At 40.4% G+C, this 17,614-nt stretch overlaps 1 protein-coding gene across 1 annotated transcript in view; it reads left to right on the forward strand.

Annotated features, from left to right (window-relative positions):
• The window catches only part of ahcyl2b (adenosylhomocysteinase like 2b), a 34,068-nt gene extending 18,168 nt beyond the window's left edge, over positions 1-15,900 (forward strand). Inside the window, exons 2-17 of the mRNA XM_061072271.1 lie at positions 4,899-5,007; positions 8,368-8,511; positions 8,949-9,049; positions 9,175-9,277; positions 9,428-9,522; positions 9,874-9,980; positions 10,295-10,411; positions 10,534-10,597; positions 11,062-11,150; positions 11,245-11,315; positions 12,387-12,481; positions 12,783-12,881; positions 13,744-13,812; positions 13,944-14,022; positions 14,616-14,736; positions 15,262-15,900. Coding sequence (XP_060928254.1) covers positions 4,899-5,007; positions 8,368-8,511; positions 8,949-9,049; positions 9,175-9,277; positions 9,428-9,522; positions 9,874-9,980; positions 10,295-10,411; positions 10,534-10,597; positions 11,062-11,150; positions 11,245-11,315; positions 12,387-12,481; positions 12,783-12,881; positions 13,744-13,812; positions 13,944-14,022; positions 14,616-14,736; positions 15,262-15,268 — 1,470 coding nt within the window. The 3' untranslated portion in view covers positions 15,269-15,900. The remainder of the gene's footprint in view (positions 1-4,898; positions 5,008-8,367; positions 8,512-8,948; positions 9,050-9,174; positions 9,278-9,427; positions 9,523-9,873; positions 9,981-10,294; positions 10,412-10,533; positions 10,598-11,061; positions 11,151-11,244; positions 11,316-12,386; positions 12,482-12,782; positions 12,882-13,743; positions 13,813-13,943; positions 14,023-14,615; positions 14,737-15,261) is intronic.
• Positions 15,901-17,614: the final 1,714 nt, after the last annotated feature.

Genomic DNA, 17,614 nt, shown 5'->3' on the forward strand with positions numbered 1-17,614 from the left:
CTGTTTTTTTTCATCTTGGTCAATCGTAATTTGATCACGATTGCTAATTGCTATTTGCTGCATAATGTGAATGAATCTTTAATACATTATTTCACACATGAACATGATTTGCATCAGGTAGATTTTCATCAGCATTAGTAGCAAAAATGACACCTCCCAGGATCCCACACATCATGAAAAAAGTTTTTTTGATTTTGTTTTGAGAGACCCCTAGTGGCCAAAGTTACACATTGTTAATTTAAGTCCATAACCACAGACATCATCAAGCCTCAGGGTCTGGCCATTTGTTGTCTTTCATCTAGTAAAACTTAATCAATTCCTGGGGATGTGAATAGAGCAAGATGCCAGGTCAGCAGGATGAGCTGCCTCTGCAATAAATGTCCATGATGGGCAAACCGCCACAGATCCTTTCTCATCACATTTGCTGCTGGAGTACATCTGCGCCTGTTTGCTTTCCTTTCACTCTCGTCCAGAGGGGTTTCTGTTTTTTCACCAAGCTGGCTCCGGTGTTTTCTCCATCCTCCATCACAGCTCCCATGGAGTTCAGCAGGCTTGTTGATCGTGTTCTGCTCGGGATTCACCCTGTCCTGAAACATAGTGTCCCAGCACGAGAACAGAACAAAACCATGCCCTCCGGAGAGTTGGCATGCTAGTTATGTCAGTAGGGAGAATTAACATGTTTTCAGATTATTAATGTTAAACCATCACCACCTCACTCCTAAACAAAAATGGAAAAATCATTTTTATACTTGTCCTCCAGCTAACATAAAAATCCCTCAATAGCATCACAATCCTGACTGAAAAGAGGCCATTGATACTATTTAAAAACTGACAATTATATTAAACGACCATCACATGTTACGCCTCGATGGTGTGAATTTATTAAATTTCTGTTAGTATTGTATGATCAAACCACTCAGTTCCCCTTCTGGACCAAGAGCAGATCATGTTTCCATTAGGAAATGTCAAAGTTTGGAACATTTTTACCTAACTCTAAATCTGTTAAAAGTCTAGTCTGTGTTTTTGTGGGTGTTTCGTTTTTGGTACTTTGAGTTCTTGTGTTCAAAAGAGCACCATTTGGTAATTGTTGCTTAGCAACATTAGGAGCCATTATCAGTGTTGGGTACTTGCATCTGTGTGGTGTTTCTGGTGTTAAAAACAAGTTTGAACAAGCTGTCGAAGTCATCCTTGCTAAACAAAACAGTGCACTTCAGAGTGACCTGGCTTCCCTCTCAGTATCCCACACATCCTCTTTCCTGTGCTGTCACTTGTGTATTCTCGTCATTTCCCAATTTTTTTTCTCCTGAATTGAGTTTGACTCACTCATTCTCTTGGTTCCCCGAAATCCCATTTATATGTGAAGCACATTCACAAACACACAGATGAGACGATGGAGGCAGACCTGGGTTAGCTCCCATGTGCCCTATTATTAAATTAACATTCATTATTCACATGTCATTAGCCTCCCAATCAGTCACCATCCATAATGTAAAGGTGTGTGCACTGCAAGGTCAGCGAGATGGAGACCAAATGTGGGGATTAACGTGAAACTTGCTGGAGGGGTGGGAAGAAGGCATAAACTTTTTGTTTCCAATCAGGGGGCAGATCCAGGAATTTTCAATTGCTTTCTTCATCATTGCAAGATGGGACATTTGTTAACATTCGTGTGTATAATTTGGTGAAACCAAAGGGTGATGACTCCAGTTAAACTTGAATATGAGGGATAATGTGAAGTGGTAAATATCCAGAGGTTCTTGGTTAACATAAGGACATTACTGTCTACAGCTGCTCTACATTTTCGACAGATTGAATGAGCTCCACATAATGATTTTTCCAGCAGCTGCTGAGTCATGCAGACCTATTCCTAGGTAGCACTCCAATGTACCAGTACAGGAGCAGAGTGTTGCTGTTGTCGTTCTGTTACATAATGAATCTCTCTGAGCCTCATGCCATGTCAGTTCTATAAACAATTGGTATTATATGATTAAATTCCTGCAGATTACAACCCTACACTGTGTTGTCTTTATGAATGAAGTAAGAATCAGTCACATTCTGATATGATTAAAATAAAAAATCCTGGATATCTTAAGCAGAGAATCAGCCGTAAAATAAAAATCGAAGTTCTTGTTGCCATCAGAATTTATATGTAGATACTATTAGAGTGTTATGTTTTCTAAGAAAGACCTAAGGGGTGGAAACAGCATGGATTATCTCTGTCCTCCTCTCACTTGCTCTGGCAGAAAGGAACAAACCACTGTGTCACACTCTCTGGCAGTACCCTCTGTTCTGAGGCCTGAGCTAACCTGTGGTAATCTTTTCCAAAAAACTTCTCGTAAGCCCCCTCGATCCCCTCCTCCTGAGCTCCCAAAAATGACCCTCAATCCTTTACTGCAACTCTGAGCTCCTAAAGCCCGTCATCTAACCTCCATTCGATAAGCCAGAAGAGACCAATGGAGCTATTACAGCCTGTTTATAGAGGTCAGGGTTCATTTGCACCATCAGCCTCTCATAAATGACGAACTATCTCTCTGTATTTTGCTCTCTAGCCATTTGCAAGGACTATTTTATTGCCTGGAAAATTCGGGCCACCTTGTAATATTTCATGAATAGAGTCCTAATATTAGGCACCACGCCATTTTCCATGGGTTGTATCTGAAGATTAGGCTGCATTATAATGAGAAATGTGGAACATCTAGTTAATTTATTCTTCAGCATAGATTTCACAAATCCTCAAGTATGAGGATTTTGATTTAATTATTATGTTCTTCGCAATTACCACGTAAGACTTTATTCGTGTAAAAACTTTACTCCCGAAATCTATGATTTCCTTTTTCTTTTACATAGCCCTAATACTCTATCGCACTCTTGCTTCTGGATAGAAAGATCTTTCAATAACAGTTGATGGTACATCAGCGCCACTCAGTCCCATCCTACTTTTTTAGCAGCACGTCTAGACCTCTTCAGTACCTCCATGCTTCCTCTGATATATTTATATATAAATATTTTTGTGTTAAATGCTGATTTTTCTTGGAAAGAGATGCATGGTTTTAAAATCCTCTTCATTCTTATTCACAATTGAGTGATTTTGTTGTTTAATTGTATTTAATCAAGTTAAACCCCCCCAGTAGTTTTCCATCACTTTTTCAATAACCAGTCCGTCCAGCTCTGCACTTAATAGCCAGGGTCAACTGGGGTAAAGCTTTGCTTCGGTTTTGATACCAGCAATTCAAGGATCCCAATCTCTCGAACAATCAACAATTAAACAAGAATACAAAGGTAGGAGAGAGAGAGCGGGAGGGGGTAGAAAGAAAGGAAGGGGAAAACAATTTGTTGCATTGTGTTTGTTGGCGCATGGTCGGACCAGTTGGAGCTGGATTGCAAGAGAAAGCGGAGGCCAAAAAGTGGCTGAGGAAGAAGAGGTGTAGCAGCCTATGAAATGATCAGACCTTGAATGATGAGGTCCCTTCACTGCACTAAGCCTTGCATTGCACACACACATATGCAAATTTGGCAATGCTGAAGAAGAAAAAGGATGGGGGAGTAGGAGAGCCCTGTGTGAAAAAGGTAAGGAGAGGAGAGAATGGAAGACAGGGCGGATTAATCTGGATTTGCTGCGGGTTGCAGGGAGATGATGCTGTGACTGTAGGCTAACAACACAACAGTTTTGCCTGTTTCTGTGTAAAATGTCTCTTTAGGTCTATTTGGAGAGCTGTTGATGCTTTAGTCCACATTTTCATTTTGGGATGTTAGATCACAGAACTGGAAAAATAAGCAAAATCCAGAAATGAAAACGGTGTTTCATCGTGTTATTGATTTCATGGTTCTCCGTCTTGTCAGTTTTGATTGGACAGCACCTCTGCCCTGTCTCATTCACGCAGTGCCTTGCACATTGAGAGAACGAGTGACTGAAGACACCCACACAACCGCAACCTCTTGTCGTTTGACGTACAAGCACACAGAGGGCTGTGTCTTAATGTCAGAATTTTTTTGTAATCTCTTTTTGATAAAAACCTGAAAACATGCGCTGAAGGACGAGCTTTTTGAGCGAGGAATGACGCTTGATTTCTTTTTAATCAACCCCATAAAGCTTTTCAACACCTCCGTCATAAGACCCTGGCATTGACAGAATCTCTCGCTTTCCAATTCATATCTTGACAGAATGATTTGCTGATTCGTGGGCATTATTCAACAACTTTTCTGAGACGGATGAAAAAACACAAATGAGTGTTTTCTTTCTTCATTACACCCCCACAACTTTTTTTGTTCTAGTGGAGAGGTTTCATTGCAGTAATAAATCAGCCATTCATACTCTAATATTATCAGCACATAAATTATGATGCACCAGACTATCGGCTCTGATGTAACGGCTATAAGATTAACAGTGTGATAGAATCATTATCCGTGCAGTGGGCTGACTACAGTGAACAGCCAATCACCTCCCACTCATTTCACAGGACCAAGATGATCTGTCAAACCTCGTCTGGCCTTGTCGCTGCTTCATAATCGCCTCGTTGTCTTAATCTGTTAAAAGTAGGAGTGAAATCAAAGCTGGTCTCCTTTCTTAGAGACTGAGGTGTAATTGTATATCTTTTCTGTTTACTAGCTGCTTCTTTGATTCTTTTTTTTATCTCTAAAACAGTTTTTCAAAAATATCTCTTCAAATGCAGCATGACCCGACTCGAAAGGATTAAAGATGAAGTCAAAGTTTGATTTGAATGGTCATGGAATTTAAAGTGTCATCATAACCTTGTTAATATATAACCACACTGTGTGCTATTATACAGGATCTGTGCATGTGAGTGTACAAAGCCTGGTACCTTCTTTTGGTTTGAAATTTCACGATGACAAGGCCAAGGCCAAATCCAAGCTGAGTATTGATATCCTGCTCTCTCCCTCAGATCCAGTTTGCCGACCAGAAACAGGAGTTCAACAAGCGCCCGTCCAAGATCGGCCGGCGCTCTCTGTCCCGCTCCATCTCCCAGTCCTCCACAGACAGCTACAGCTCAGGTAAATGCACACATTTACACACACACACTCTCCCTGTTGCTCAATCAATAAAGGTACAGACTGAAGAGGGCGATAGAAACACTGTGAGCTGAAGTATTGGGTGTGGTTGAAATTGAATGGCATGGGTGATACAAATCCTCAGTCTTAATTTTGACTTTAGAAGGTTAAAGATGCATACATATGTGCCTCACAGATTTATAAACCTTTCCATCAATCCATAAACAAATTATGAAGGCTCCAGGGGAGTCGCCATTCACTAGCGGAAAGTGAAAAAGCCTGCTGCATTCTCCAAAATGTCAAACTTGACCATAGAAAATATTTGCTTTTAGTTTTGAGAACAGCACCAAGAGCAGTCTGAAATAATCCTCCTCTCCACTTCTGCACTTCCTTACTCTCCTCTTAACCCTTCGGCCCTCCCTTCTATTCCTCACCTCTCTAAGAGCAGCAGAGTTTTTAGCAAATGTTTATTTTCTGCATAAGCTGCTTCGTGTTTGGAGGCTCTCTGACTTCCTGCCTTGCATCAGGGTCACTCAGAGTGCACGGGTCTTCCAATGGCACCATTAGCATAATGAATTAATCTGTGTGATACTGTTTGGACGGCATCTCTACTCATGGCACAGTATGATAGACAGACAGATGGATGGCAGATGTACAAATGGACTCTGAGTCAGTATTAGTGGAGGGCCATAATCGGTCCCTCGGGTTAAGGGTTCTAAAAAAAGTATTCTGAGTACTCTTACTGAGAGAAGATGAAATATTTTGGTCCTGTGACTTGCCACCGGCACATTCGCGGGCTGTTTTTGGAGGCAAGCGACACCAATCAGGGTCAGCTGAAAAAACGGAATAAAACGAGACAAAAATAAATATCGCTTCATTATAAAATTAAGACACACAGCCCTTTTGTCATTTTGACATGCATTGTGGTAGAGATCTAATTTATAAATATAGTTTAGCACAAAAAATAAACATTCCAGGACATCAAGAAAACACAAATAAGAAACAGTAAAATTTGCAGAATAGCATAAGCAAGAACACATATAAAACAGTACTTAAAATGAATCCACAACAAATTAGTTGAACAAATTAAGAGCAGCTGCAGGTAAAATAAGGTTAGATTAAAAAAATGTACATTACCTTAAGGATTATAATGAGTGGCACTTTAGATTGTTCTGCATGTTATTCCATGTTGCCTGATGAGCAAAACTAGATTTACAGATTTAGACTAAAATCAGTTGGCACCTGCAGTGTCAGTGTCGAGAATATTCTATAAGAGCACACATTAAAAGACAGTGGTGAGGGGGTGGAAGACCAATCACCAGTAACAAATCTTAAAGCAGAATTCGAAACCACGTCCAACAGTTTCAGGGTTGCAGCTGTATAAAATGTTACAACAATCTAAAATCTCCTTACATATTTTCCTTAGAAAAAGGGCCTAAATTATGATGCAACATCTCCTCTGCACTAAATCTCCTCTCTCTGGTCTGAAGCGTAAGCCATGAGAGCTTTTTTTCTTCCTACATGTTAAAAGGGTGATGAAAGCACTTATTCTGCATTTATGTCACTCATTGATTTGACAAGCTCACTTTCAACTCCACTGCGTCGTTCTTGTTCTTGTTTAAACTATTAACAGCAGCCATTATAATTTGAGTCAAGAGTCGTCAATGCTGCCAATATTAAACGATTTCCATACATTTGTTTAACCCACTGTCTCGTTCCCCTTCTTTTGAACTCTCATGCTCTTTCTTTTTCTCTTCCTCTCATCCCTCTCTGCTGATTGCCTGTCTTCTCCCATAAATCCTTCACCCGAGTGCTCCTTATTTCTCTGATGGTTCCCACAGCACAGAGAACACACCAGCAGCACTTTTCCCAGGACCATTAATTTCACATTTGTTTAACGCGAAGCTTTAAAGATTTGTAGAGTGATATGATCAAAGTAGTTGCCATATTGTTAAAAGGGAGAATCCTAAGACGCTTTTAAGTATCAAACCGAGACCAAATATTACATTAAAGACATTGTCTTGGGTTATATATAATCCCCTTTATCTTTTATAGGTATATAAAACACTTCTGTATTTGGAAAAAGACATAATAAATCCTCCTAGTTGTGATTGTCTTTTCCTTCACCTTCACACTCTTAGGCTGTGTTACAGTATCCCTTGGATGTTACAGTACATCCCCCCCTTAACACCCCTAAGATCTCCACAACTCACATTATCCCCCTCCCGTTAGCAGTATGGATGCAAGATTTTGAAAAGAAGATTTTTTTTAGGAATGATACATTTATTACCAGATTTTCTTTTCAGTGTGTATGTTTTAGTGACACCTAGTGGTAAAGTTGCATGTTGCAGCTGAATACCCCTCCCCTCACCCTCCCATTCCAAACATGAGCCAGTGGTAGCCTTCAGTTGTCATAAAAACTCAAAAGGCATTTAGCTTGTCCAGTCTGGGCTTCTGTAATAATAATTGCGTCCTCCGTAGAGATGACCAACTCCTGATGTAAACATAAAAGGCTCATTCTTGGATAAAGAAAAGAACAATTAGTATGATAATAAATGAAACACACTAGTGAAACCATCACTAGGATTATTTTATATTCAATTTCAATCCCTTCACCTAAATCTTGCACACTTAACTTTAACTACAGCATCGTTTAAGGCCAATGTTTTATGTGGATCTGGTCTACATTCATATCGTGTACCTGCTCTGCACAAGCAGAACCAGCGCACAGTGTTAGTATCAATGTGCTCCTGTATGCTGATGACACTCCTGTTTCTATCTCAACAGGTGCACTGACACTCCTCTTGGAATCACATTTGTTCTCACCATTGAAAAGAGGCTCCAGTTGCTCTGTTGGAGGAAATTGTTCTCACAGTTTCATAATCATTTAAACTCGTTGCTGTAAAGAATCTGTGGGTTGGGAAAAAGCACAAGCTTTACTCACAATAAAGAAACCAAAGGCACATTGTGTTGTTCTGGATCAAAGAATCGTGTGAGGGGAAAAATAAAATCCTATTTAAAGTGTTTATAAAAATGTAAGAGCTGAAATGATTTGTGGAATTTTGGATTAGTCTGACAGAAAATTAATAGGCACAAGATTAACATGATAATTGATCAGTTTATATTTGCTGGTTGTCATCTCTCAAATGAGGCTTTATTTTCAACATTTTCGCTGTTTGGGCGAGTAGTCGAAAAAAATGTTTTAACCTTCGGCAGTAAAAGTTTTTTCTGAGATTTTATTGATAACATGATTATTGGATGATGCAAATATCTCTAGTTGTAGCTTTTCGAAAAACAATCTTTATATTGCAGCAGGATGTGCCTGACATACTGCCGATAACATTTTGCATGTCTGTCTTTTAGCGGCATCATACACAGACAGCTCAGACGATGAGACTTCTCCTCGGGACAAACAGCAGAAGAACTCCAAGGGCAATGGGGACTTCTGCATCAAAAACATCAAGCAGGCCGACTTCGGACGCAGAGAGATCGAGATCGCTGAGCAAGGTAAAGTAGTAAATTAAGTGAGGATAAACTATTGTCGAAAATAGTGTTGAAAACAAAACTATGTTCAAGTCACATTTTATGTCATGTTTTTGTCTTTACATTTTACTTAATCACATTTTCCTCTTGTTGATGCAGCAGATATAAACATTAGTTTAGACTTAAAAAAATACATTATCATACGCTTGGGGTCAAATTGTATTCTGCGTTTGTGAGTGTATCAGCTCTCTTCACTGCTAGGTGACCATATGTCCCCTGCCACCACAGGTGTAAAAACTCAACACATTATTACACATGATTCCCTAATTACTTCACAGATCATGAAGGAAGACACACACACACACACAAATACATAAACAAACACAAACAGAATGATGATAAATGATGGGAATTCCCTCCATACACATCCAACTGATTGCTTCATTTATTTTTTCTTTTAGAGATGCCAGCACTGATGGCTCTGAGGAAGCGAGCCCAGGGGGAGAAACCCCTCGCTGGTGCCAAGGTGGTGGGCTGTACCCATATCACTGCCCAGACTGCTGTGAGTAGGAATGAAAAACACAGACACACACAAACACTCATTCACAGCCTAAGCAGTGTGAATACAGTGTCTTTTCAGAGGCTCCAACAGAAAGTTAAACATGGCGTTCTCCTCTCTTCCTTCAGGTGCTGATGGAGACTCTGTCAGCTCTGGGCGCTCAGTGCAGATGGGCAGCCTGCAACATCTACTCCACCCAGAACGAAGTGGCAGCTGCCCTGGCAGAGGGAGGTGAGACTCTTGGGAGTTGCTGTGTGTGACACCTGCCCTCTTCATCTCCCCTGTCTTTCACTCTCTTAAATATTCACTCCTCCTCCTCCTGTCTGATTTATCAGTTCCACTCTATCTTTTATGTATAAAACCCTTCCTGTCTCTTTCTAGGTTTCAGTGTATTTGCATGGAAGGGTGAGTCGGAGGATGACTTCTGGTGGTGCATCGATCGCTGTGTCAATGTGGAAGGCTGGCAACCCAACATGGTAGCACATCTACATTCTAACTGAAGCATGCTAAAGCATGCAAAAATCATCTTACCTTTCATTTACATCCCACAGTGGCACATCACCTGCTATTTTTTACCAGGAAACTAGATGCCTTTGAGGCTAGAAATACAGGAAAGAGCCTTAGGAGATTAATGTTTAAAAATGTATTTTGTGAACCATAACATTTATTTGACATTCAAGAATGCACTGAAATAAGTTATTTCGATAATTTTATGGAATAAATTTGAAGAAAGAAACAGTTTTAAGCTTGTTCCTTCTTAATTTCATCACTAACTTCGCTTAATTTTTCTCCCTCTCTTCCCATCTTCATATCTGGTTCTGTGTCAGATCCTGGATGATGGCGGAGACCTGACTCATTGGATTTACAAAAAATACCCAAATATGTTCAAGAAGATCAAGGGCATCGTAGAGGAGAGCGTCACTGGTGTGCACAGGTAAAGCCCACGCTCCTGTCATTGTTTGGCTCCTATTCATCGTAAAAATCTGACTCAACACTGTGCTTGCCAATGAAACCACTTCTCATTATTTTAAATGAGATAGTGCAAGCACATTTTTATACACTCGCACAGTTTCTAATGTGGTAACAGCACCATCTAGTGGTGAACATCCTCCATTAACACAGTATGATTACACAACTACAGCATGGCTTTGTTCATAAATTAAAATGTGTAAACTTAAATAAAATAAGTAACTAATATTGAAGTTTAAATATTACATGTTTTCTCAAAATGTTACTGTTTATGTGTAGGTTGTATCAGCTGTCCAAGGCAGGGAAGCTATGTGTCCCAGCCATGAACGTCAACGACTCCGTGACCAAGCAGAAGTTTGACAACCTCTACTGCTGCAGAGAGTCCATCTTAGACGGGTGAGAAACAGTCTTTTGTTAAAAAATGTATCAGTTTGGTAATTAAATCCACCTCCTTTCTGCTCCATACAGTCTGAAAAAATGTCAGGTTGCCAGTGAAATGTTTGTGTTTCTCTCCTCAGCCTGAAGAGAACCACTGATGTCATGTTTGGGGGGAAGCAGGTGGTGGTGTGTGGATACGGAGAGGTGAGGCTGACAAATACAGGCTTATATATAATGCTGAAATAGTTACATCTAGATGTAGGTTAGAAGACAAGTAAGATAATTGTTTGACTACTTATAAAGTAAGTGGACATTAAAGGTGCCATCCTTCCAAACCAACCAGGCTAGCAGATTGTTTGTCTCCGCCAGCATTGCACTGCTGAATAAACTCGGAAAAGAAAACACTTTAACATCATTGGGGAATGATACAGCACATTGCTATTATATAATGCACTGTAGAATTCTTCAGGTTATGTGTATTGATCTTTGGTGTTTTGTGTATTGGATTATGTTGACTTTCTTCATTGTGGTGGATGTTGTTGTTTAGTTGTCTGTCCATCTGACTTATAACAAGCGATGAATTTCCAAAAGGACCCTATTAACAATAACCTGTGTTGATTATTGAACTATCATTATTAATTATTGCATCTCATCCTTTTCTTCCTTAGGTTGGCAAAGGCTGCTGTGCTGCCCTCAAAGCGATGGGCTCCATCGTCTACGTCACAGAGATCGACCCCATCTGTGCCTTGCAGGCCTGGTGAGACTCCACTTTTTTGAGTTTCCTATGAGTCACTGTCAGCTTTGACAGCACATTATTCTAATGCTCTTTATTGTGTTTCTCCTCACTACAGCATGGACGGATTCAGGATGGTGAAGCTGAACGAAGTAATCAGACAAGTGGACATTGTGATCACCTGCACAGGTTTGGTTCTGGTTTCTCTTTGGCTCTGTCTCAAAATATATAATAAACTCTGCAGTGGGACCTACCCAGAGAGACTAACATTAAATTAAATCATTGAGGAATTCACTATTCTGTCACTGTTGGTTCAGTAGGATCGGACAGTTTCAGCTGCTGTCGTTCGTCTGTAGCAGTTTCTACATAGGTTCGCAGCTCAGCAGCTTTTTGTCTTATAATTCGGGGCAGAGAGTTATTTGAGTCTCCGCTGACAAGCCATAAGCCTTGGACTGAAAATGCAGTAGAACAGGAAATATGTTAATAAGAGAATAATGAGGTATTTTTGCAAGAATCTGCCAATAAAGTTAGAAAGTGCTGTGAAATAGTAAAACAGGACAAGCATTCGCTCTAATAAGGTCACATACTGGTGACGCCATTACTGTCGACTCATTAGAGCGCCTGTACCGAACTTCAGAAAGCTAATTGGAGCCCTATTGAGCTAATTGTGTGTTGATTGTTAAAATTAATCTTTAATAGCAACATGAAGTGATAATAAGCACTATAATGATGAAATCCCACAGTTATCCTTCAAATACATGATAAAAATATCTTGTTGAATGTGGAGTAAAACTGTCAGTGACTTTATCTTTACATTTTTCTTCACCTTTCAGTCGGATATGCACCATTAGCATGTTTCAAGTTGACATGTGTGACTTATTCAAACAGAAAAGGAGATATAAGCATTTCTTACCATCACTGTAGTTTTGATAAAAATGACAGGGTTAGTAAATTTAGAAACATGCACAGATGCTTAAAAAGGCACTACGTAGGCAGGTGAAAGGCTCAGACTAGATCACACTGTCAGACTTAATTAACGATGTCTAAGCACCATGATAAGAAATAATTAAAATACTGGAAAGAATATACAGATGGAGAGTTTTTAATCCCAGTGGGAAACTAGAGCCACTTCACATAAATCACCGAAAATAATGAGGAAAAAAAAAAAATGGTCCCAGTTCTCCTACCCTGTCCTTTGGCTGTCATTAAGAGATATGACTTTAGCCTTTCTTGCTTTTACCTTCTCCCTCTCTCCATCAGGCAACAAGAACGTGGTGGTGAGAGAGTACCTGGACCGCATGAAGAACGGCTGCATTGTCTGCAACATGGGACACTCCAACACTGAGATCGATGTGGTCAGTTACCAGGCAACACCAACTTAATAATGCTTGTTTTTCTTTCAATACCTCTGAGAAGGTGACAATGTTTGCATCTGTGTTCGGAACCCTCTTGTTTATTTTTGTGGTAACTTAAGAGGTTCAGACACGAGAGGAGGCGTTACTCCGTTCTCTGCTACTTGTGCCCTGGAAAAGACCAAACATGTGTTCTCAGCTTTTGGCCAATAGTAAAATATGGGTGTTCGTTTGTCCTAACGGAAAGGAGAAAGGAAATGGATTAAGGCAAATGATTGTAGATGGTGTTGTGTTCACCCTGTAGACGAGCCTGCGGACTCCGGAGCTGACCTGGGAGAGGGTGCGCTCTCAGGTGGACCATGTCATCTGGCCCGATGGCAAGAGGATAGTGCTGCTGGCTGAGGTACACATAGACACACACACACACACACATACACACACACACACAGGATTTAAAAAGCGCAGGTCATTGCAACTAAACTCAAATTCCATCTTGAGTCATGGTCTGTCACATTTATTAAAAGGTTCACTGAACTTTGTCGAAAATCATCAACAAACGAGGGTAAGGAAATTGTATTATTGCATAGACACATGTTTAAAATGTGTGTGTATTACAAATTGTGACAGAATGAGTGCAGTCTGACAGGGACAAACAGACAGACAGACCGCCCGCCAGTGTCTGCATCTCTGCTGCTGTTTTATCTGAAGCAGGTTTCAACCCCTCCATCCTCATCTCACCTCCCTCCATATCACAATTTTCCACACTCAAATTCATTTTTATGAATTCTGAGCAAAATTGGATTTCATTGCTAAACCTGAGCGATAGATGAGCCACAAACACAAATCCGAGCAGAGAATCTCATCCGTGGAGGCTCTTTGTGTAAAGTATGCAAAGGTCAACACAACACAACGAGAGACTAAATAAAACATTTTCCACAATTGAATACACACATTTAAATGCAACTATAATCCTACAATGTGCCTCTTATAACTGCAGTGTGTTTTACTCCACCTCACCTCCTGCAGCACTTGATTTCCACCAAAGTCTCTCTCTGCAATGCAGCGTCTCAGACAGCTGCAGTTTATTATTGTGGAGAGATAAAAAATGAATCTTTTCTGTCGTGTCTGCTGGTGTAAAATGATGCACCACAGCAACATACAAAGATGGAGGAAAACTTTTCTTATCTTGGCAGAACCTCTGAGTGTTCTTCCCTCATTTACTCTAACTTTAATCCAACTTTAAATCACTTTTCCTTCCTCTTCAGGGTCGACTGCTGAACCTCAGCTGTTCCACTGTGCCAACTTTTGTGCTTTCCATCACTGCCACGACACAGGTAGATTTACGTTTGTCCTATTTAAACCCTTGTACATGACTTTTGCCTTGCACTAGCTTTGTTTTTTATCAAAGAATCAGAAAAAACATTAAGATGTTGTGTGCGTTACACTTGTTTGTGTTTCTGTGCAGGCTCTGGCTCTGATAGAGTTGTACAATGCCCCAGAGGGACGCTACAAGCAGGATGTTTACCTGCTGCCCAAGAAGATGGGTAAGATAAACTTTCAAACAAAAGAACAGTAGTATGTAGAAGTCTTAATCTCTGTTAGATAACATAAACAGTAAGCGATCAGGCCAGAAAGATGTATAACCATGTTGCCTTCTAAAATTGCCACCAATCGAGGAGCTGATTGCAGAGGGTTTGTTTTTGCCCCAGCAGAGAGCTTGTAGGCTTATTGCATTTATCTCTATAGACGACTCACTCTGCCTCATCTGTTCAGCTCAGAGTCGTCTCCCTGGATAGCAAAATTCTTCACAGTACAATGAGTCCTGCATACGTTAAGCCCACAGCATGTGTGCAGCGCTGGCCGCCACATTTGCTGTCAGACAAACATGCAGGCAAATGTAGGTCACCCTGTCGGTGACATCACACACACACTGACAGAAAGATGATGGAGAGAATGTGTGGTGGAATGCAAAGAGGAGACGAAGGAAGGAGGGTGAGGAGAAGGAAGACAGAAATGAGATGGAGAGATGATGAATGTCCGAGTTTCTTCCCTCTCTCATTCGAATGATTAATCTGCCACACACGCCTGCTGAATGTTAACATGTTCCTCCTCTATCTCTCTCTCGCCCGCCCTCCAGATGAGTATGTGGCCAGCCTACATCTGCCTACGTTCGACGCACATCTCACGGAGCTGTCAGACGAGCAGGCCAAGTATCTGGGCTTGAACAAGAACGGACCCTTTAAGCCAAACTACTATAGGTATGAAAACGCCTCAGCACACTCAGCCTGGACAGCTTTTAAATAGATTATCACAGTTGTTCTGAGTGTGTGTATAACATTATTTGTGGTTAAGCAACATTTTACCAAATCTGACTCCACTGTTGAATCTGCTTATTCAATTTAAATCCTGTTACTTATAAAATCTAGTTCTGTTTAGAATCCCATCTATTAAATAATCAGTTTTCAATTTAGAAATGTATTATTATTATAGTTTACATTATTAATGTAAACTACTTTGTAGCTACATCCAAAAATTAGATTCAATATATCTAGCGTATATGATCATTTTGAAAATGTCCCATCTGCAAACATGGAAGAGGCAGCGTTTATGACCTATACTAAAACCAACCATCAGGGGGCTTCCAGATGTTTTGGCTTCACTTTGGGCAGCTGTCATGTCGCCCATCTTTATATAGCGTGTATTGATATATCAGTGATCTATTAAAGGTCGCTCATGGAACTGTTATGATCCCAAACTGACTGAAACCTCTCTGTGTATTTAAGGTATTAAGCCAGTGTGGGAGTCGGACTGTGGAAATACCAATTCTCCATGAATCGCACAGGTTTGCGGAGGAGGACGGAGAGGAGGACAAAATAGTCAACACACTTGCTTTATATTCGTGGGGAGGAAGGGGGGGAAGCTCCCACCGAGCCTGAAGAAGAAGGGGGTTGGCGGAGAGGAGTGGATTTCCACATGCTTATGGCGGCCGTTTTATTTATTCACGCTTGACGACAATAATAATAACATTAACTCTTAACTCTGCGGAGCTGCTCCTGCCATTCGCCACTAGCTAGCTCCCCCGGCGTCGTTTTCTTCTGGGAGATGTTTTACTTCCCTTCCGCTCGGCGTCACACCGCCACTATCTCGTTCTCTTTAGACGCTCATTCGTGTGTCGAGTTGTACGTAAACCCCTTCATCCTCCCCTCCCCATTGCCAGATCTTTTATTGTTTAACTATTAAAGATGAAATTATTGATGCTAAAAAAGATATATACTATATAAAAAAACTTGATTAAAAAAAATCTGTGTGAATGAAGGTGACCTTTTGAAGATTTAGTGACGGACACTTTTTCCTGTCCTTTTTTTTGTTGTCTTTCTTTTCTACTTGTTATGTTTTTGTTTTCTCTTGTGTAATATTTGCGAGGGCGGGGTTGGGGCGGGATCTCGGGGTCCAATCATATCAGTTTTTTCTTTCATCATTTCATTGAGATTCACTGTCGTATCTGTTTTTAAACACTTTTTATTAATGCGGTTTTGTTTTTTCCGAGCAGCCTGTAGTAATTGTTTGTTGCTTCTTCTTTTTTGTTAAGTGTGACCAGTGAAACCATCTCATTAGCTGCTTCTCTCTCGGCCTCCAGCTGCTCACACGTCACCAATGTTGAAGTCAGAGAAAGTATTTCAAGCTTAGTGAGCGCTGAACCTTTTTTCAGTTTGTCTTTTCTTTTACAAAGAGACGCTACTGTAATAGAAGCATGACAGGTTGTCAGATCATTACCAGGGTTATACTGTATATTTAGATATTTATATAGAAAACTTACGATTTTTCTATCTGTCTCTCCTGCACCAACTAATATAAGTTTTGGTAAAGAAATCAACATGCGTCATAAATATAAAGCAATTAAATGTTCTAATGATAAGTGTGATAAATGTACTTAAATCCCGGATTTTTTAAACTGTGACAAAACACAAACCAAATGTGGATCAAGCTGTTGACAGTCCGGTACTAATGCAGATTTCTTCAATCAGGTCGACTTTAATGTATGGTGCTGTGTAGATGTACTGCACTGACCATACACAACACTACTCTTTGGTACTCGCTGATACAGTGAATTGGTTCATCTTGAAAAATCTGAATTCCACCAGGATTTATTTTCTTTCCATCCAAGAAACGCAACAAGCTTCTCTGAAAATTCATGTGCATTTTCCTGATAAGGCTTAGAACCTTCTTCTATAATGAGCTGCACAGTCGTCATCCTCCGACAGCTCTTTCCTGGTTGACCTGATAAAGGAAATTAGAAAATCCTGACGGTCATTTCACCTGACAGCCGAGTGAAGCCTGCTGCCACCGGCTCTAAACTGCACCTGAACCGTTCTGTGCCGGCCTGCTGGAAGACGCCGCCTGCTCTGCTCCTGCAGAAGGGCTTCAAATTGTTTAAGCACACCAGTTTGTCGGCTGAAACGTTATGGTGTGTGGAAGTAAATTTGATTTTGTCTTGAACAGGTGAAAATGGCACAAAAAGCTTTACCAGTAAAATAAATACTTTGACTTGAATGAAGTACAAATATTTCAACACAATTTATGCAATCTTTTTCTTTTGTGACATGAGTAATACAATTTTTCAGGAATAGTTTGACATTTTAGGAAATCTACTCATTTTCTTTCTTGTCGAGACGCTTGATACCACACGTGTCTGAAACTGAATTTGCAGCACCAGCTAGTTAGCTTAGCTTAGCAAAGGACTGGAAATAGCGGGCAGCAGCTAGCCAATGGTGACAACAAAAGTCCACCAGACCCTCTATAGGTCATACGTTTCCTAATTTTAATAATAGTTTGAAACAGAAACAGAGAATGTCAGAATGACCGTTTGCTGTTTTTCCCGAAGGCGGAACAAGCTGTGGCATAACTGTGGGATAACTGATATTTTTACACTTTGCATTAGTAAAACATTCAGAAATTATTGGATGTATTGATCTGAACAGATTCTGGTGTCAGAAGCAGTATCAGTTTCCCCTCGCCTCCATCTTTATGGTTAACTCCTTAAATATCAAACTATTCCTTTAAATTCAAACCTGTGTAGACAGACCTGCTCCTCAGATAAACCTGCTGCACACCCACATGACGATTCCTGATGCTGTG

Source organism: Limanda limanda, chromosome 1, assembly GCF_963576545.1.
Source record: "Limanda limanda chromosome 1, fLimLim1.1, whole genome shotgun sequence".
NCBI classification, from domain to species: Eukaryota; Metazoa; Chordata; class Actinopteri; order Pleuronectiformes; family Pleuronectidae; genus Limanda; species Limanda limanda.